This window comes from Natrix helvetica (genome assembly GCF_964273705.1).
Source record: "Natrix helvetica genome assembly, chromosome: 2".
NCBI classification, from domain to species: Eukaryota; Metazoa; Chordata; class Lepidosauria; order Squamata; family Natricidae; genus Natrix; species Natrix helvetica.
In genome coordinates, this window is record NC_138552.1 from 296,904,446 (window position 1) to 296,925,441 (window position 20,996).

At 49.7% G+C, this 20,996-nt stretch overlaps 1 protein-coding gene across 1 annotated transcript; it reads left to right on the forward strand.

Moving 5' to 3' along the window:
• The first annotated feature begins 2,122 nt into the window (after positions 1 to 2,122).
• NUFIP2 (nuclear FMR1 interacting protein 2) lies at positions 2,123 to 18,003 on the forward strand. Its single transcript, XM_081945422.1, has 4 exons — positions 2,123 to 2,275; positions 11,743 to 13,500; positions 14,630 to 14,662; positions 15,881 to 18,003. Exons 1-4 carry the CDS (start codon positions 2,188 to 2,190, stop codon positions 15,931 to 15,933), a joined length of 1,932 nt encoding a protein of 643 aa, XP_081801548.1. The 5' UTR covers positions 2,123 to 2,187; the 3' UTR covers positions 15,934 to 18,003.
• Positions 18,004 to 20,996: the final 2,993 nt, after the last annotated feature.

Here is a 20,996-nt window from a genome sequence, read left to right on the forward strand (position 1 = left end):
CTCACTCGCTATAAAGTTTCTCCTTAATTCCAAGTTGCTTCTCTCCTTGATTGGATTCCATCCATTGCGTCTTGCCTTCCGGTGCTTTGGAGAATAATCTGACCCCCTCTTCTTTGGGGCAGCCCCTGAGATATTGGAAGACTGCTATCATGTCCCCCCTAGTCCTTCTTTTATTTAGATTGCCCACACCCAAATCCTGCAACGGTTCTTCCTATGTTTTGGTCTCCAGCCCTTTAATAAAGTTAGTTGCTCTTTTCTGCACTTTTTCCAAAGTCTCAACATCTTTTTTTTTTTGCAACGTGCCCACACAAAACTTCTCACTTTCTATTCCTGCAATCCTTCCACTTTCACTCTCATTTCCTCCACTTCTTTAAGATCTATTTTGATCCATAACGCACTCTGGTTGCCTTGATATAATTATCTGTCCTACATTTGCCACCTTCTCATCTCCCTCCTGGAGGTCTCTTAAATCTGCCCTCAAAATGGATGAGGTTCAAACAGATCACATTTATACATTCAATGATCATATTGATCATGCTCTAGTAAACCGATATTAAATGTATGTTAATCCGTTGCCATGTTCATGTCAAAGTAGGAAGGTTCAGAGCAGTGTTTTTCAAACTCGACAATTGGAAGCTGGGTGGACTTCAACTCCCAGAATTCCCTAGCTAGCATAGCTGGTTAGGGAATTCTGGGAGTTGAATTAAACTTAGCTTAAAATGCCAAGTTTGAAACGTACCCGTATACATTTCCCTGCATTTATTTGCTAACTCCATGCCACACAAAATCTATTCCATTCTTCCCATTTCGCCTAATTTCCCAAATGCAGAATAAATCTATTTCATTGCTTAAATTCTGTTATTTTTAACCTCAAAGTTGCAGTCTTCAACAGGGTCCTCACCACGTAGGCCTGCCTGTGTAGGCAGCCCTCAACGTACGACCACAATTGAGCTTGCTTGCTAAGCAAAACAGATGCTAAGTCAGTTTTGGCCAGTTTTATGACTTTTCTTCCCCCCCCCACGTTGTTAAGCGAATCACAGCACTTGCTGAGAGAGTAAGGTGGTTGTTAAGTAAATCTGGCTTCTCGTGTGATTTGGGACACTACAACCGTCATAAATATGAGTCGGTCGATAAGCATCGGAATTCTGATCACGTGACCAGGTGGGGATGTGGCAACAGTCGCAAGCATCAAAAATAGTCACGAGAGGCGTTTCAGTGCGGTTGTAACTTCGGTCACTAAATGAACTGTTGTATGTCGAGGACTTACTTGCATGGGGAGGCCTGTCCATCGCCCGTCACGGGCACTAAAATGTTTCTCAGTCACCATCATGGCGTCACAGAGCTTGACTTTAAAACTGAGTCCCTTCTTTTGGCGCAAACTCTTCCAAGTCCAGAGACTTTAGAATGGATGGACTCCAACTCCCAGAATTCCCCTGCCAGTCCAAGGTTGTAAAATGAGGTTACGTCTCACTTAATAACCGCTGTGCTTAGCAACGGAAATGCTGGTTCCTATTGTTGTACCTAAATGAACAGTCATTTAGTTCATTTAGTGACTGTTCAAAGATATAACATCACTGAAAAAAGTAACTTGTTTTTCCACACTTAAGGACCATCGCAACCATCCCTGCAGTCACGTGATCAAAACTCAGACGCTTGGCAACTGATTCGTATTTACGAAAGTGGGGGGCTTGGAACCGGAGCCCCCTAAGGGAAGAGACTGCCATGCCCATCATCCTCCATCCTCAGTGGGGAGAGATAGGCTGGGCAGTCCCACCCCATCCGCTGGGGAAATGGGGAGGGGTCTTGGAGCTGGTCCTTCCCCAAGGACTGCCATGCCCATCATCCTCCATCCTCAGTGGGGAGGGAGCGATGGGGCTGGGGAGTCCCGTCCCTTCCCTTTGCCAAACGGGGAGGGGCCGCCCCGCCCACCACCCTCCTCTCCCCCCCGCCCTCTTCCCAGGAGCAGCGGCGCTGTCCACGTCCGCCGGGGGGCGTGTCCGGGGGGCGGGGCGGGGGCGTGTCCGGCGCTGGGGCAGCGAAGGGCGGGGGCGGAGGAGGAGGAGCGGCTGCCCCCTCCCTCTCCTGCCTGGGCGGGGCCGGAAGTGGCGGCGGCGGCGGCGGCCTCCCTTCCGCGCCAGGAGAGCCGGGGGCGGGCGGGCGCGCAGGCGGAAGAGCGGCCGGTGCCCAATGGAGGCGCCCCCCCCGCCGCTCCGCTTCCACGGCCGGCCCCCCGCGGCCCCCGGAGCCCCGCCCGCAGACGGACGCCGAGCAGCAGGTCTGAAGGGGGGAAGGGAGAGAGGGATTGGGGGGGAGGGGAAGGAGGAGGAGCCGGGCTCGTTACCCCCCCACCGCAACCCCTCCCCACCGCCGCCGCCTCAGAGTCTCCGCCGACACCGGCGCCATGTTGGGCGGGAGGGAGGGAAGGGAAGGAGGAGGGAGGGCGGCCTTCTCTCGCGCGCGCTCTCTGAGGGGAAGGAGGCCTCCTCTGGGCGGAGAGAGGGAGCCTGGAAGACCCACGTCCGTCTTGAGGGGAGGCGGAGGCCCCTCTGAGGGAGTGAGGGGCCTCCCAGAGCGCTGGACTACGACGCCCAGGAGGCCCCGCGCGCCCGGCCCAGGCCTTCTAGGAATGGGAGGCCGCCCCTCTCGAAGCAAGATGGCGGCTGGGGCATTCTGGGAGTTGGAGTGCGTTTGTAGGAAAGCATGCTGCGCAGGGGATTCTGGGAGTTGGACTCCACCCCTCTCGAAGCAAGATGGCGGCTGAGGGATTCTGGGAGTTGGAGTCCATTTATATTAAAGCAGCGGTCCCCAAAACTTGGCCACTTTTGGACTTCAACTCCCAGAATTCTCCAGCCAGCATGGTTTACTATAAGCTGGAGAATTCTGGGAGTTGAGGTCCACAAGTCTTAAAGTTGCCATGTTTGGGGAGCCCTGCATTAAAGCATGCTGGTTAGGGGATTCTGGGACGTTGAGGCCATCCCCCTCCAAGGGGGCTGGGGGATTTTGGGAGTTGGAGCCCATTTATTTTAAAGCATGTTTGATGGGGGATTGTGGGAGTTGGAACCCACCCAACCATCTTTTAAACCTCTCAAGGGTGTGAAACGCTGGATAGGCCTCCTCCAAGATGACCAGTCCCTTACCTGGCCTTTCAAATCTCCCAACTGGAGCCACAAACCTCCTCGCATCCTTCTGGAAGTGGGTTGAGGTCTCCGCTTCCTGTCCCCTTTTTCGTGGAGTGGAATGGATCCTTCCCCAAAAATATCCTGCCATTCATCCAACCAAATTCCTGGGTATGGCTTAGACCAGTTTTTTTTTTTTTTTTACAAATTAGGCACCTCTTAGAGGGGTGGACTTCAACTCCCAGAATCCCCTAGCCAGCTAGCAATGCCCCAAACCCAACACATTAGGCTGTGTTAACAAGAGTCCGGTCCATTACGGTAGAGGCCTCCAAATTTGGGAACTTTTAAGGCTTGTGGACTTCAACTCCAGAATTCCCTGGTTAGCCATGCTAGCTACGGAATTCTGGGAGTTGAAATCCACAAGTCTTAAAAGTTGCCAAGTTTGGGGAGCCCTGCATTTAAGGGAACCTATTTTTGGGGGGAGGGGGGATTGCAACCATTGTGTCCAAGTGGCCCTTTTGGGGAGAGGAAGAGCATATTTTATGCATGGCAGGGGCTTGTAAACTCAGCATGTTGTGCGCACCCAGCTATGATGCAACTAACCTGCTCCTCAGGGTTGTTGTGGGATAAAAATGCTCAGGCCAGATACTTCGAAAAACATTGGCTTAGACCTAACTGGTGCAGCTTGCAGGCCTCCCACCCCTTGTGCTGTGTTGTCACTGTTGGGCAGGAATTGGCGGGTCCCTATTTGTGTGGTTAGCACAAGCGCATAAATCTCAGAGAGGCCTCAAACGAGTGTTGTGTCGCAAGAGCTTTGTTACAAAGATCACCTGAAGAAATTCGGGTACCACCTGGTTCGCACACTGGACTGAATGTTGTAATGTGGCCTGTTCGTTTTTCTTTGCGTTGTGTGTTTGTGCGAACCAGCCCACTTGTGGTTTGTTGACCAGGTTTGTGGCTCCTTATCATTTCAGACAGTTTGGGCTCGGTTGTTAAGAGTTTCCTACTACAATCCTTGACTTACAATCACAATTGAGTCTACAATGTCTGTTGCTAAGTGAGACATTTGTTAAGTGAGCTTTGCCCCATTTTACCACCTTTTTTCTCCCAGTGGTTGAATGAATCCCGGCAGTGGTTAAGTCAGTCACCCGGTCGCTAAGTGAATCTGGCTTCTCCCTTGTCTTTGCTCATCAGAAGGTCACAAAAGGGGATCACATGACCCTGGGACGCTGCAACCGTCATAAATATGAGTCAATTGCCAAGCGTATGAATTTTGACCACTGGAATGCTGCAATGGTCGTAAGTGTGAAAACCGGTCATAAGTCCTTTTTTGGGTGCCATTGTAACTTCAAATGGTTGTAAGTTGAAGACAACTTGTATACATTCAAAAATGTCTGGATTTTAATGGCATTTTGTGGGATGAAAATGGATCTAGGAGATCCTGAGTTTAGACTTACATGCAGGGGTCTCCAACCGTGGCCGCTTTAAGACTTGTGGATTTCAACTGGAGTTGAAGTCCTAAAGCAAATCTGGCTGGGGAATTCTGGGAGTTGAAGTCCACAAGTCCTAAAGTTGACAATGCCTCTCTTCCCACAATGTCTTAATTAGCATCCCCCCCCAATAACCAAAAAAAAAAAGACCGTTTCTTGAAAATTTGGCAAAGCTCGTTCCTATACACAGCAGACCCTTTACAGCTGCATGAATTATTTTGGTTTAAGTCAGGGGTGTCCAAACTTGGGAACTTTAAGACTTGTGGACTTCAACTCCCAGAATTCCCCAGCCAGCATGGAATTCTGGGAGTTGAAGTCCACAAGTCTTAAAGTTCCCAAGTTTGGACACCCCTGGTTTAAGTGAAACTCTAATTTTTGGAAGCTTTGGAGGGCCTCTTGTCCCGATGGATTTTTGTCCAAGACAAAAAAAAAAAAAACCACATTAAGAAAATAATTAAACAGCCTGTCCTAAGTTTAGAGAGTTTAGTTCTAACGTTACGGCCGGTTTCCATTTGAAATTCTCCCGTCACGTTTTTTGGACCGGCCTAAGAGGCCTCCTGCTTTTGGGAGCACATTTTCACGGCAGGAAGTGACTGAGTCTCATGAAATAACCAGCAGCTAATCACGAAGGACGCCTGGGAACCTGCTGGAGGGCGCGCTCTAAAAATTATTTACGGGGTGGGGGTGGGGGAGTGGTGATCAAATCCCTTCTGCTGATTTTTAAGGTGAGGCCGTTGTTGATCCCTGGTGCATAATCGTAGCACTGAAGTCCTTAAACTGTTGAAGCAGCTCATGAAAATATCGATTGAGAAGATCCTGGGCAAAGGAGTCCAAACGAAGCTTCATAAATCTCTTCTCTTTATGGGAGATGTCTCTGAGCTTGGAGGTTTCCTTGCAGACGTTTCATGACCAAACTAGGTAACATCACCCGTGGTAGAAGAGAGGGGGGTTTTGTGGAGAAGGGGAGGGAGAGGAGGAGGACTGTGGGGTACTTAGTGCTCTCTGAACTGGGTGGTTTTCTTGCAGACATTTTATGACCCAACTAGGTAATATCACCAGTGCAAGAAGGGAGGTTGTAGAGAGGAGGAGGAGGACTGTGGGGTCCTTGGTGCTCTCTGAGCTTGGAGGTTTTCTTGCAGACGTTTCATGACCAAACTAGGTAACATCATCAGTGCAAGAAGATTACCCAGCTCAGAGAGCATCAAGAACCCCACAGTTCTCCCGCCTCCCACATAGCACTGATGATGTTACCGAGATGGGTAATGAAATGTCTTCAAGAAAACCACTCCGTTCAGAGAGCATTTAAGGACCCAGTCTTCCTCTTCTTTCCCTTCTTTTCCTCTGCCTCTTCCTTTCCCCCTTCTCGTTCTCTCCTTCTCTTCCTCCTCCTCCTCTCTGCAAATCCCTGATGATATTACCTAGAGGGGTCATAAAATGTCTGCAAGAAAACCACCCAGCTCAGAGAGCAAGGACTCCCCAATCCTTTTCCTCCAAATATTCTGTTCTATTATTGATACCCATAGTGATGCTTTTTGGCCTTCAGTATTAGTCCAAGAAATGTTTCTTGACCTGAGCAAGCAATGAGACTCCCACTCTCATCATCCTTTGCCAGCCTGGCCGTTGAGGCTGATGGATGTCGTAGCCTCTAGAAGAAGAGGAGAGAACGCTGGTGCTTTTATTTATTCCTTTGTTTGGCTCCCAAACTCTGAAAGGGTTTTTGACACTCGAGAGGGGGCGGGGGGGGGGCTTCTCAACTTCTTTGCAGTTTTTAAAAACGCGTGGACTTCAATCCCCAGAATTCCCCAGCCGGCAGAGCTTACCTTCTCGTCAGCAGAAGAGATTTGATCCTTCTCTCAAATAAGTTTGTGTAGGCCTCACAATCCAGAAAGTCTTCCTGGGAGCTTCATGACTAAAGAAAGCTGTGCGTTAACTTCATGACTCACAAGTCACGTCCAAACCATTAAAAGCGTTCCCTCAACTGCTCTTCCCCCTAACTGCTATGGCAGGGGTGGCGAACACGCGGCTCGCGAGCCGCATGCGGCTCGCGGCCAAAATAAATGAGGCTTTTTGCCTCTTACCATTATTTAGTATACTGTGGCTCGGATCTCGCGCTAAACCCGGAAGTACGGTCGACGCGACGACCGTACTTCCGGGTTTAGCGCGCGATCTGAGCCACAGTATACTAAATAATGGTAAGAGGCAAAAAGCCTCATTCATTTTGGCCGCGAGCCACGTGTTAAGTTAAGATGAAGTCTTAAGTTAAGATGAAGTGGAAGATGGGTAATAATTAGGGGAATGGAGACTTTGGGTTGTGGAGTCCACTTTTTAAAAAAAATACAAAAAAACCAGCCCTTAGAACTTGAACTTTGCTAATCAGAATAAAATGCTAAGTAGTCAGAGGAAGGTTGTAGCAGTATTGTCAGTCACCTATTGCACCTCATCATGAATCAAGTATTCTATATTTTAAAAAATACAAACTTATATCTTAGTTACTAGAGATCAAAGTGTCCAAGGAAATAGATTAATTCAAGTGCAATGAATTAATCATTATACTGAAGTTAAAAGACAAGCAATTATCAGAATGGTGGCTATGGCAGAGATCTTTCTAAATTTTTAACATTTCATTTAACTTAAAATACTGGAAGTTGGAAAAGATTGGTGATCTGCCAATCATTTGTAGATATACCAAACCCATAGAATCACAGGGTTGGAAGGGACCACAGAGGTGATTGTTCAATTTTATCTTTAAATAAGATTAAGACAATTTGCTTTGTAATCCAGTCTAAGATTAAGAAATGCTGCTCCTCTATATCTTTCTTTTGAGTCTTGTATGATTTTGAATCTTGCTCCCCCACCCCACCACCCAGCTTCCAGTTGGTGCCATTTGGAATAAAACATTTCTTAGATAATATCTAAGTTTCAAGGAATTGTTCATTTCATTCAATAATTTGTTATAATTGTTTTCAAATGTATTATTATTATATCCTATTAAATAAGAGTTCTAGATATTTCACTATATTTTTCCCATATCCCAATCCCCCTTTTCATGTTTTTTTTTCATTGGAAATTGAATGCCTTATTATCTTACTTTTCATTTAATTTTTTATCTCTAAAAGGTAGCCAAAAATCTTTGGATTCTGCCATTAGTATCTTATGGAGCTTTGTGTTTGCATAATCGTTACTACTATATCATTTGCATAGCATTTCATCTTGTATCTCTTTCTACCTGAATCTTTAGCTGAAATATTTGTTTAGCTTTTCAGTTCTGGCCCGCCAGGACCTCCTAACCCAGGGGTGTCCAAACTTGGGAACTTTAAGACTTGTGGACTTCAACTCCCAGAATTCCCCAGCCAAGTTTGGACACCCCTGTCCTAACCAATTATAAATAATAAAAGAGAAAATGCCCATCCTTGCCTTTGACTTTCCATATTAAAAGATTGTAGAGATTATTCCATTTACTGTGAATTTTAACTTGTCAAAAGCTTTGTGTCTAAAAATATTTCCGTTGCCTTCCGTTGCAGCTCTAATGGGTTTATAAAAATTTATAACAAAAAACACCTGACTGAGCATGTTATATTATGTGTTTAATATATTATTGTTAAAATTATATGCTTTTGTGTGAGTGTTTGTCTGTTTTGGCAGGTCACTGCGTGGTGTGGCTCTCTGACTCTCACAGTTTAAAATTTTGGCTCTTTTTGTCGATCTTGTTCGCCACCCCTGTGCTATGGGGAGGAAAAGCCTAGGCCGCTCTTGAAACGAGAGAACGGTTCCGTTTGCGGGAATTTGAACTGGGCAGAAGCCATAATGTTACAGGCCATTCGGTTCAACTTTGCGACTGTCCAAAGTTACAACGGGACTGGGGGTGGGGGAGTGGGGGAAGTGATTTAGGACCAATCCTCATACTTAATGACTGTCACAGATTACCAACTTGAGAAAGGGTTTCAAGTTAAAAAAATAAAGGATAAATCTCACAGATAAGCGGTGAATTGTGCAATTACAGTAAATGTTGTTTTACTGCAACCAGCAGCAGTGTTGAAATCCTTGGATGTTTTTCAGGGCTGGAAAAAATTGCAGTGTGTGTAAAGCTTTTTGTGGTTATGGTTTTATTTATAATTGTTTTTAATTGTTTTGATTGTATTCTTAAAGGCTTCATTTTTAAGTATAGATAGTCCTCGATGTACGTCCATAATTGAGGCCAACATTTATGTTGCTAAGTGAGACATTTGTTAAGTGAGTTTTGCCCCATTTTACAACCCTTTCCTGCCACAGTTGTCATCAACTTAGTCATCAAGTTAGTAACCTGGTTGTTAAATAAATCTGGCTTCCTATTTGTCAGAAAGTCGCAGAGGGGCATCACGTGACCCTGGGACACTGCGACTGTCATAAATGTGAGCCAGTTACAATACAATAGAGTTGGAAGGGACCTTGGAGGTCTTCTAGTCCAACCCCCTGCCTAGGCAGGAAACCCTATACCGTTTCAGACAAATAGCTATCCAACATCTTCTTAAAGACTTCCAGTGTTGGGGCATTCACAACTTCTGGAGGCATCTTCTGTTCCACTGATTAATTGTTCTCACTGTCAGGAAGTTTCTCCTCAGCTCTAAGTTGCTTCTCTCCTTGATTACTTTCCAGTCATTGAATCAGAATAGAGCTGGAAGGGGCCTTGGAGGTCTTCTAGTCCAACCCCCTGCCTAGGCAGAAAACCTTATTCCATTCCAGACAGATGGCTATCCAACATCTTCTTAAAGACTTCCAGTGTTGGGGCATTCACAACTTCTGGAGGCAACTTCTGTTCCACTGATTAATTGTTCTAACTGCCAGGAAGTTTCTCCTCAGTACTAAGTTGCTTCTCTCCTTGATTAGTTTCCTTCCTTCCTTCCTTCCTTCCTTCCTTCCTTCCTTCCTCCCTCCCTCCCTCCCTCCCTCCCTCCCTCCCTCCCTCCCTCCCTCCTCCCTCCCTCCCTCCCTCCCTCCCTCCCTCCTTCCTTCCTTCCTTTGCTGTTCCACTGACTAATTGTTCTAATTGTCAGGAAATTTCTCCTCAGTTCTCAGTTGCTTCTCTCCTTGATTAGTTTCCACCCATTGCTTCTTGTTCTACCCTCAGGTGCCTTGGAGAATAGCTTGACTCCCTCTTCTTTGTGGCAACCCCTGAGATACTGGAAGACTGCTATCCTGTCTCCCCTAGTCCTTCTTTCTCTTAAGCTAGACATACCCAGTTCCTGCAACCGTTCTTCATATGTTTTAGTCTCCAGTCCCCTAATCCTCTTTGTTGCTCTTCTCTGCTCTCTTTCTAGAGTCTCCACATCTTTTCTACATCGTGGCGACCAGAACTGAATGCCGTATTCCAAGTGTGGCCTTACCAAGGGATTGTAAAGTGGTATTAACCCTTCACGTGATATTGATTCTCTCCCTCTGTTGATGCAGCCTAGAACTGTGTTGGCTTTTTTGGCAGCTGCTGCACACGGCTGGCTCCTATTTAAATGGTTGTCCACTAGGACTCCAAGATCCCTCTCACAGTTACTACTGTTGAGGAAGGTACCACCTATGCTGTACCTGTGCATTTCGTTTTTCTTGCCTAAATGTAGGACCTTACTCTTTTCACCATTGAATTTCATTTTATTAGATAGCTTCTTCAACTCTGACAGAGGAGAGTGGGGAAGGGAAGGGCTCCAGCCTGGTGCTCTTGCGGTCTACCCCATGTTGGCTGGAGAAGCTTCATCTGTGCTGCTGGCTGAGATGGTCCAGGGTCCCATTTTCTCAGAGCTGGAGAACCAGGGGGAGACTATGGGGGTCTGTCCAGTGTGGGGTGTGGACTCCCCTCTAAACTGAGAAGAGCAGAGAAGCCCCTCTTAGCCCAGGCAGCTTTCCAAGGCTTTTGAGCACAAAGGTGCTTGGTTAATCCTCGACCTATGGCCCCAATTGTGCCCAAAACTTCTGTCGCTAAGCGAGACAGTTATTATCTGAGTTTTGCTTCATTTTGCGACCTCTCTCGCCACGGATGTTAAGTGAATCATTGCAACCGTTAAGTTAGTAACACAAGTCGTTAAGTGAACCTGCCTTCCCCATTGACGTGGCTTGTCAGAAGGGGGAATCACATCACCCCAGGACAGTGCAGCCGTCGTATATGTGAGTCAGTTGGCAAGCGTCTGAATTTCGATCACAGAACCGCGGAGGTTGTGTGAGAAGGAGTCACTTTTTTTTGTCTCTGCACCCCCAGTTTCCTCCCGTGTCCTCTCAGGTCTGTGCACCTGAGGATTCCAGGTTCCCAAATGCTGTTGGGGCCCCAGAATTACTATTTTTATTTGAAATTTATTATCTGCATCTTCCGGAGTCGCCTCCATTTGCACGAGAAACACGTGGGGGGGGGGTGAAAAGTCTTCACGTCGGTCAGAATGTCTTCCTCCTTCTCGGCCTGCCCTTGATGCAAAATCTGAGCGATGTCATAAAAAAAGGGGGTAGAACAGGCTCCCCCCCCCCCCCCCCCCCAGGGAAAAATGCTTCCACACCAAGCCTTCCTCGGCAGTTTGGGGTGTCAAGGGCCTTTGGCATTTGGAGCATGTCTGGGAGGGCGTCTTTTTTCCCCCCAGAAAATATTTTATTTTCTGTTTTCTTACATAGCCTTTTAAGTATACATTTACACAGTTGTTCTTCTTCTTTACGTTTGTCATTCTCATACATTTGTTATTCCATTTAATAGGTTATAATATACAGTTTGGGTTGCTTTATTTACCATCCCTTCCTCCTTTTGCAACACCACCTTCTATTCCCTTTCTCCCTCCTCCCTTCTCTACTTCTTCCTTCCTCCTCTCCTTCCCCTTCCTTCTCCCCAACTCCTACTCTTCCTCTTCCTACCCTCTCTCCTTCTTTCTCTCCCTTCCACCCTCCTCTCCTTACCTCTTCCTTCCTTCTCTCCTCCTCTCTCCCTTTCTTTTTCTGTTTTTATAGGTGTCTCTTTCAAATCAATGTTTCCTTGGGATGGTATTTCTGCAAACCCAAACATCATTTCTTATTCCCTTAGCTTCGCTAATCTATCCTAACTACGTTTGTGTGTGTGTGCGTGTGTGTCTTTTGAATGCCTTCTTCAAGCCAGAGATTACGTTGGAGACCTCTAATCTTCCACTGTTTGCTTTCTGCAGATTATGGCGAACTCAACGGGACCGTTGGTGAACGAGACCCCTTCCTGACGTCTCCCGCTGCTGGTGACTTGTCTGCCCCCGTTTCTGGGGTTCCCAACGGCAGCCAGCCCGGCCGGGAGCTGAGCCTGTCTCTCCAGCAGACGGCGAAAGGGGGCATGTTTGTCAAAGCTGGTCTGAAAACCAAACCCTTCAGCTTGAAAAGCAGCCTGGACAGGAAGAACGAGCGATGCCACGAGAGCCGAGCCAGAGATGGTCCATCCTGGGACAAAGCCAAGATACACCCCGTCCCCAACGGCATCGCGGCCAATGGCTCTGAGTACCTCGCCAACGGCTGCGTCGGCAAAGGGGCGGACAACGACGGCAGTGGCTCGGAGAGCGGCTACACCACACCCAAGAAGCGGAAAGGCAGGCGCAACAGCGCCAAGGGCTGCGAGAACCTGAGCTTGGGGCAGGAGAAGGTCGCGCTGTGCAGCCCCGTCCCAGCCTTGAAGCTGGAGACGGACCCCTTTGGGGCTGACGGAGGTGATCCGAAGACTGACCCTCGGCTGGACGGCCTGAAACCCGCTTGGAAGTGTGAGCATTCGGGCGGGCTGGGGGTGGGCCGTGGGAAGCCGGGCGGAGTTGCTCCGGACATGCTCCGGAAGGCAGCGGAGGCCAAAGTCGGACAGGCCAGCAAGAAGTTTGAGGAGCGTCCCAAGGGGAAGCACGTCTTGGTGTCGTCCTCATCGAAGGAAGATTCTTGGACCCTGTTTAAGCCGCCACCGGTTTTCCCCGTGGATAACAGCAGCGCGAAGATCGTTCCCAAAATCAGTTATGCAAGCAAAGTGAAAGAGAACCTCAACAAGGCTGCTCCTACTCTCTCCTCCTCGTCGTCCTCCTCCTCCTCCTCCTCCTCCTCCTCCTCCTCATGTTCGTCTTCTGCAGGCGAGGTCCAAGTCCAGACCTCCAACCGCCTCTCCCAGGTCCCCATGTCCGCCATGAAGTCTGTTACATCGGCCAGCTTTGCCAACGGGCCCCTCTTGGCCGGGGCTGACCGCGGGGTGTGTCCGGCCGGGGTCCAGGCCCTGCTGGTACCAGCTGCTAGTACTGTCCTTTCGGCTTCTTCCAAACTGGCACCCCAGGATGCCAGTCCCTCCGTGGCCGCCATGGACCCACAGAAGGCGAGCCTTTTCATCTACCCGTCAAACATGCACGGCCTGTTCAGCATGGCGGCCCAGGCCGACCCTCCGTTCCTGGCCATGCAGCAAAACCTAGGCGAGATCTTCCAGAATCAGTGGGGGTTATCCTTTATAAATGAGCCCAGCATGGGCCCGGACGCGTCGCCCAGGAAGCCGACGGACACTAAGGCAGGCGAGGTCACCTTCCAGGTTTCCTCCTACCCTGCTGCATTGGTTCCTCCGGCAGCCGAGACTCCTCCCGCTGGACCCGAACAGCCGGCCTTCCCCAAGGCCTACGAGTTGGCCAAACGGACTAGTCCCCAGCTATTGGGTGGACTCTTGAAGATGGGGGCCGCTGGGGAGGAGAGCGACCTGCTGTTAGAGCCCCACTTGCCGGGGGGCCTGCCCCAGGCTGAGCTGGGGGCCCCGGGGACCTTTGTGTTCCTTGCCAAGGACTATCATCCTGGAGACAGTCGCCTGTCTTCGCCCACGAACACTTTCTTAGTCTCCACCAAAGAGCAGAGGCAGCCCGGCAGTCTAGAACGGAAAGCCAGCTGGGGGGAGTTTGACCTCCGGGCAGCTGTTCTATATCACGTCCAAGGTAAGGTCTCCCAGGCTTCCTCCCACCCTCTCCTCCCCAAGAGGGACTCCGTTCCCCATCAGCCCCGGCATTTTCTGGAGAACTGCAGTCCAGTTTGAGGTTTGGGCCCTACCCTCCAGGATTGGCGTTGGGTCTCCCCAGGGTCTGGGACCTGGAGGGGGCCAGCTGTCAATGCAGGTAATCCTCAGTTTGCAACCACAACGGAGCCCCCAATATTTCTGTTGCTAAGCGAGACAGTTGTTAAGCGAGCCTTGCCCTGTTTTCCCAACTTTCTTGCCTCGGTTCTTAAGCGAATCACTGCAGTTGCTCAGTCAGCAACCTGGTCGTTAAACGAATCCAGTTTCCCCGTTGACTTTGCCTGTCGGAAGGTTGCAAAAGGGAATCTCACGTGACCCCGATGGATGCTGCGACGGTCGTAAACACGAACCAGTGGCCGAGCGTCTGAATTTGGATCACGTGACCCTGGAGACCCTGCAAAGGTGGTGGCTGTGGATAATGGTCCTTTTTTCCCAGTGCCGTAGTAACTTTGAATCAACTGAAAATGGCTTCTACTGTACTGCCGCAAAATGGCTTCTACCGCACAGCGCAGTGGAGCTGCCGTGGTAACGGCTTCACCGTAGTCCATAAGGGGGGGTTCCCTCTGGTAAGGGGGAAAATCCAACGTTAGAAATTACATTTGGTCCCGACATTTTCCCCCTATAAAGAAATACCGTATTTTTCGGAGTATAAGACGCACCCCCCCCCCCCAAAAAAGAGGGAGAAAATCTGGATGCGTCTTATACACTGAATACAGCATTTTTGGCATCCCAAAACCTTGCTTTGGGATGTTTTTGCAAACCTTTGCAAAAATGGCCGTGCAGAGCCTTTAAGGAGGCTTCCAGAGTGCTCCTGGGGGCTGCGGAGGGCAGAAATGAGCGAAAAACGGGCTGTTTTTTCCTCGTTTTTGCGTCCCCCCTCCCTGAGGAGCACTTTACAAGCCTCCTAAAGGCTCTGCATGCCCTTTTGGGGGGCAAAAAATGGCAGGTTCTCAGCTAGATCATGAATATGAGTCTTCGTATGTGTCTTTGCAATACTAACCGGTTTCTCTCCCCACCCCCCCACCCCTTTTTTTCCTCTTTCTTTCTTGCAGAAATGGAATCTATTTGTAATTTGCAAAAGCGAGGTAAGAGTTTCCAGGGGTTTCCCTACGTTAGTCCTCTTAAAAAGGGAGGAAGCACATTGCTATTGCTGTGGGGAACAGCGGGACACTTGGGGTGAAACACCGAGGGATTCTTTCTTGAGGTTGTGTAGCACATCTGGCCAGTAGTGCGATCAGCCCCATTTAAATCTTCCCAACTCGGCCTGTTTTCAAACCAAGTGCAAACCGAGTCGCCTCTCCGGGGGAGCACGATGGGCCTTTCGGCAAGTGCTTCGGGTTTGGCTCCTACATCTGGCGCCCCCTTTCCAAATTATGCGGCCACGATTCCTTTAGAACTGGCTGCAGGGCCTCACTTCACCCCATGGCCAGCACCTGAGGGGATCCCCTTTAATGCAGAGTGTCTCCAAATTTGGCCCCTTTGAGACCTGTGGACCAACTCCCAGAGGTTCCCAGCCAGCATTCTGGGAGTTGAAGTCCACAGGTCTCAAAGGGGCCAAGTTTGGGAGACCCCTGACTTAATGGAGCGGTGTTGGAATTCATTGTTGGAATGTATTTTTGTGCAACAACTAGAGTAGTATTCAGCCAGTAGATGGCAGCGTTTACAAGTTTGGCTCTTACGGTTTATACCAGGGAGTCAAGCTCGATTTCATTGAGGGACGCTTCAGGGTTGTGTTTGCAGGGACAGGGTGACGTGGCCAGGATGGGCGTGGCCAGTTCGACATCACTTGTGTTGGGGGCTCCCGTGGTGGCCCAAGCGCTCTGCCAGCAAAAACGGGCTCCGAGCTCTGGTTTGGGTTGCGACAGCTTCCTGCAAACGGAATTGGGAGTGCCGCCCGCGAGCTCCATTTTCAACTGGCAGAGGCACCACGGGCTGGTTGTTTGCTGTTTCTAGGACGGGCCCATGGGCCAGATCTAAGCATCCCGTGGGCTGGATACGGCCCCTGGGCCTTGAGTTTGACACCACTGGTATATACTCTATGCTCTTTTGTTCTAAGTAGAGTTTCCTATTACAATTAAGACAGTTAAGCAGTAAAACACATGGTGATTGTACTCTTTGTTTAATCTGTGGTGCTATATATAAACAGAATTTCTAATAAGAGGACCCTTGATCACATGGCCGACTGCACCACGGCTGGGTTTGGGGCATCGCTGATCTTTGCGAATGTTGGACTCGGGGGGGGGGGGCGCAGGAGTGACACGCTGAACGTCTGGTTCACTCGGACTCTGTTCTTTCTCTTCCAGACCCAAAACGGATAATCACTTACGCCGAAGCCCTGGACACCCCCAGCACCTGAGCAGCAGCCCATGACGGTTTCCGCTGGGCCCGTGGCCAGCCCCTGGGCCCCATCCCTGAAGGGGCCGCTGGACTGCTCGGGTCATCCGTATCTGAACTGCAGGAACATCCCTCCACGGGTGTGTCCGTGTGTATGTTGATGCACACCTGCCTAACACAATCCCTATTTTGGGCTTGAGGAAACTCCCTACTAAGCTGGCAGAGACTTCCCTGTGATTATTTAAGCCCCACTTCCGAATGTCCGGATCTTTCCCGATGTCTCGTCCCGTCCCCGGTTTCATTTTTGTTTTCCTTTCTCCCCCCCTCCCCCCCTCCTGTTAAAATGAAACCAGAGGTGGGTTAGAGAGACTTCGCTTGTCTTGGAGCATCGCGAGCAGAAGCGTGTCAGGTTTTTGTTGCCGTGGGGTTTTTTTGGCGGGGGGGGGCTTTGCAATCATTGGTAACACACTAACAAGGAGGAAGCTCTTCCGCACCCCCACTTTTCTTCACTGGGGGGTGGTGGGGGGAGCAGTAATTCATCTTGGATCTGTGCGTCTCCCCCCCCCCCCCGGCCAAAAAAAGAAAGGGAAAAAAGGAAGGGAAATTCAGCCAGTTGCCAAATTAGCGGGTTCCCCTTGTGGGGTGGGATGGGGGGGGGGACACGGTGTTTTCGCTAAGATACACCCACCCTTCGAACCCCTTGACTGTGGTTGGCGGGGAGGCGAGGAAGGGGCTTTTGTTTCTTAATACGGAATCCAGGGTTGGGGGATGAGTCTGTGCCTGTGTGTTTGTGGGCAGAGAGAGAGGGGGAGGGAGAGCACTAGCGCACTCAGAGGGGTCCCCTTCCATCCTTGGAACGCTGGGATTCCCCCCCCCCCCCAAAAAAAATACCTGGATCTATTCTGGATTCTATTCTTTTTTTGGGTTAACGGTGTGCATTGCATGTGTGAATGCCTGGACCCACATACACACACACACACACACACACACACACACACACTGATGCAGGTAGCAACTGGTGTGGAAGTTAATTTATAAAAGGAAAAATCAAACCAGCTGCTCTTTTTCCCTCCCTCCCTCCCTCCTCCTGTGTGTGTGTGTGTGTGTGTCTGTGCCTCCCCTTCACTCACCCCCCACCCCCCAGCCTGCTTTTTCACTCTGGTGGTAACTCTGGACTGCTTCTCCCCCCAACCCCCTTGAAGGGAGGGGGGTCTTCTGGGGAGGGTCTCCGGATTTCCGCTGATGGGGTCTATTTTGCGAAAGCAGAAAGGCGAAATTGGGGTGGCTGGCACCAAAATCGTTTTTTTTTTTTAAAAATGCCTTCGGGTTATGGAGCAGGCAGGGTTTGGGGGTGAGGGGTGGGCTTGGGTGCATCCACAGCTGCAGCCAGGTCTGAGGAGGGGGCGGTCTTGAATCAGAAGCTGTTCTCGCCCCCCCCCCCTCAATAATGCAAGCAAGGGCTTCAGGTTTTTCACAAGACAATCCCCAGATGTGGTTGGGGTGGGGGGGAGACACATTTGGATCCCATGAAGCTCTTTCCTGAGGTGGGAGGGTGTCCTGATCTCTCAAGGGGGTGGGGGAGAGTCTGCCGTTTGTTTGAAACGTTCGTCCTTCGGTGGGGGGGGGTTGCGCCTTTTAACGCCTCTCTGAAAATGGGATTATTTTTCTGCTTTTATTTTGCTAGGATTTGCTGCTGATCTTATTACTTCTATCCCTCCATCCTGCCCACCCCCCACCCCGTTCCCCTGCTGCCCCCACCCCCACCCCAGGATCCAGTTGGGTTGGTGGTCCTTTCATTTTTGCATCAGGTCCTTCCCCTGCCTGAAAGATTATACCTCTGTTTTCCTCTTCTTCAAATAGAGCTTAATTATTATCAACTATTAAAATTGGATTGGGAGGGGGGGGGGGGCTGTTGCCTGATTTCTCCTCGATGGTGGACAAAATCCTCTTCACCCCTCCCTTCTGCGTAAACGTCCCTTGTTTTTAAACTTTATTATTATTATTATTACCTACTATTATTATTATTTTTCTTTTGGAAAATCCTTTCGCCAAGGCTTTTGACCGCTTATTAAACAGAGACTTCTTCTTTTAACCTTTTCCTCCTCTTGGTTGAATTTTGTGTGAATAATTGGGGCTGCTGGAGGGTTGTTTGGGGGGGGGGAGAGCAGTTTGGTGGAGCTGTGAATGACGGTGGCACAGGAAAATATAATGTATAGGTAGGGTATATATATATATATATATATATATATGCTGGTTTTGTTGTATTTTGGTCTTTTCCCGTGTAGGATTGAGATTGTCTTGGCAACGTTTCGGCAAGATCTCACTTGCCATCTTCAGGTTTGGGCTTAAAATGGCCAGTATCAGCACAAATACAACACAAATACATATATACATATATATATATACATTTATATATATACATATATATACATATATATATATCCTATAATTACCTATATATTTTCTTTTTCGCTCAAGAGTATTAGTACTGTAGCATAAACCAAACTGGGGCAGACGTGGGAATGATTGGGGGGGTGGGGGGGATCTGTATCTTTTGGGGAGGGGGTGGGGGGGTTGCCTGCAGGTTTGCTGGGGACTTGCCGGTGCCCAAGGCCACGATTCGAATCCTGTTACCAGCTTCTGGTGCTCTTTAAGTGTGGTGCTTCGGTCCACTCTTTAACAGAAAACAATTTGAGGATTTGTGCAATATTATTATTATTATTGTTATTGTTTTTGTCCTGTAACGCAGGAGGTCTCCAACCTCGGGAACTTTTTAAAACTGGTGGACTTCAAGTCCCAGAATTCCCCAGCCAGCAGAGCGGCCTGGTACCCTTCAATTATACAGCTAGTCCTCGACTTAACAGCAGTTCATTTAGTGACCGTTCAAAGCTACGACGGCCCCAGATAACGGCCCGTGTTTGGCAGGTACAGCCACTGCGGCCTCCCCGCAGGCATGTGATCAAAATCCTGACGCTTAGCAACCCGCTCGTACTTACGACGGTTGTAGTGTCCCAGGGTTAACATGATCCCTTTCTTACGACCTCCCGACAAGCAAAGTCAAGGGGGAAGCTGGATTCGCTTAACGACCAGGTTACCAATTTTAACAACGGGTGTCAGTGGCTCACTTAACAATTGCGGCCGGGAAGGTCGTAAAACGGGGCGTGGCTCCCTTAACATAGGTCTCAGTTAACAACATAAATTTGGAACTGGGTTGCGGTCATAAGTCGAGGACTGCCTGTATTGGCACCGCCACCCTCTGGCCCCTAACTCAGCGCTGCCAGGCAGGCTCAGGAATTCTGGGAGTTGAAGTCCACCCATCGTAAAGTTGGCATCATTGCCCATTCCTGCTCTAGCTGCTGACTGGCACTGATGCCACCCTAACGTAGCTTATTCATTGGCTTTCCCTGCCTGTTTTTAAGGGAGAGGGACAGGCAGGGAATCCCCCTAGCACCGTGATGGCAAACCTATGGCACTCATGCCAGAGGTGGCACACACAGCCCTCTCTGCGTAGACGCCCTGCTGCCAGCTGCTCTTCTGGTTAAAAAAACAGGCTGTTTTTCGCACCATTTTCAGGCTGAAAATGGGTCAAAATAAGATCCCCCAAACCAGCCTAAAAACAGTCCGGAAAACGCCCCAAAAACGAGACTGAAAATAGCCTGAAAAACACCCCAAAAACAGGTATCCGCCTACCAGCCAGCTGGTCTTCGCATTTGCGGCGTTTCAGTGTGCGCAGAAGCACGCCTATTCCGGTTTGGGCACTGATGCCAGAAAGGTTTGTCATCCCTGACCCAGCTTGTAAACTGAAGATTTGGTGCAGGGAATTGAGGCAGCGTAGCTCATGACGACAGTAAACCCCCCTGCGTCCTCTTTTTCTCGCACGTGCATAGAAAATAGGGGCTCAACACGTGGCCTCTCTTGGTTCCCGGTGCCACTTGGGAGATGGGGCGGCTCCTTCGGGCCTCGTTTTTAACGGATTGGCTCCCTGGACTTTCCCAGAAGCGCCTTTGGCTGACTGGGGAAGCCTTCGGAAGTCTTCAAATACATTCAATGGAAGCATTGGATTTCCGTGAACGGTGGATAAGAGCTGTGTGGCCCGCTGCCCATTTATGAAATGCGCCAACCTTCCTTTGGAGGGTGTTGACTCTAGGAAGCGCATGGCCCAGTCAAGGCTTGCGTACATGTGGTGTGTGGCACATTACGTCGAATCAAATGGAGGCCGCCTCCCCCCCCCCCCGCCCTTCCGAAACCGGTTGCTGGTGCATTTTGTGTCGCTCCAGTGTGTTTCGGAGTGTGGCTGCGACGCTGTCGAAGCCCAATTTTGCACACCCAACACGGCTCCCTCAAAAAGCCCCAGCCCCCCCCCCCCCCCCATTTTTTCCCCCTGTGCTCCTTCACCCCCCTGGCTCCTCTTTCAAAGGGTAGGCCGGTTGTAGATGGGTCAGATTTTTCTGTGCTCCGAGTTCAAATTCTGCGGAGTTCAGCTTGCTTTTGTGCCAAGGTGATCCAACCTCCGGCCTCTTCCAACTCCCAGAATTCCCCAGCCGGCATGAAAGAGAGATGCTACGTAACGTAGAAAGTTGTTGATGAAAGAAATGGCTTCCTGGGGAATTCTGGGAGTTGGGGAGTCCAACGGGGCTTTAAAAAATGGCACCCCTAGTTTTGACCCCATTCCAGAATCTCTCTGTCGTAAGCGCTGCGTGGAAGGGGTACATGGGAAGGCGCGAGAAATGCCCTTTGCAAGGCTGTGTGTATGCAGACGAAAACAAATGCATGGAATGAAAACCTCTTTCTCACAAGGGCAGCTGGGGGGTGGGGGTGGAAGGGGGAGCGCCTTGTCTGGAGTTCCTGGCCTTTGACTCTTGGTCCCGTCCCCCTCAAAATGCACCTAATTCTCCAGATGTGGCTTTGGGGGGGGGCTTTGAGAAGCTTAATTTCACCTCCCTATTTTTTCTCTCTGTGTGGAATAGCATTAAATCTGGCCCGTTCGGTCCAACCAACGCTTTGAGATCCAGGGGATTGGCTCGCTCGCTCGCTCGTGGCTTCGGTTTCTTTTGGGGGTGCTCCCATCCCTCCTGCCACCCCCCA

Excerpts from the sequence above, each read along its gene's own strand:
- NUFIP2 (XM_081945422.1), top strand. The coding sequence starts at position 2,188 with ATGGAGGCGCCCCCCCCGCCGCTCCGCTTCCACGGCCGGCCCCCCGCG. Across the intron at positions 2,276-11,742 it reads AGACGGACGCCGAGCAGCAG|ATTATGGCGAACTCAACGGG; the intron begins GTCTGAAGGGGG and ends TGCTTTCTGCAG. Across the intron at positions 13,501-14,629 it reads TGTTCTATATCACGTCCAAG|AAATGGAATCTATTTGTAAT; the intron begins GTAAGGTCTCCC and ends TCTTTCTTGCAG.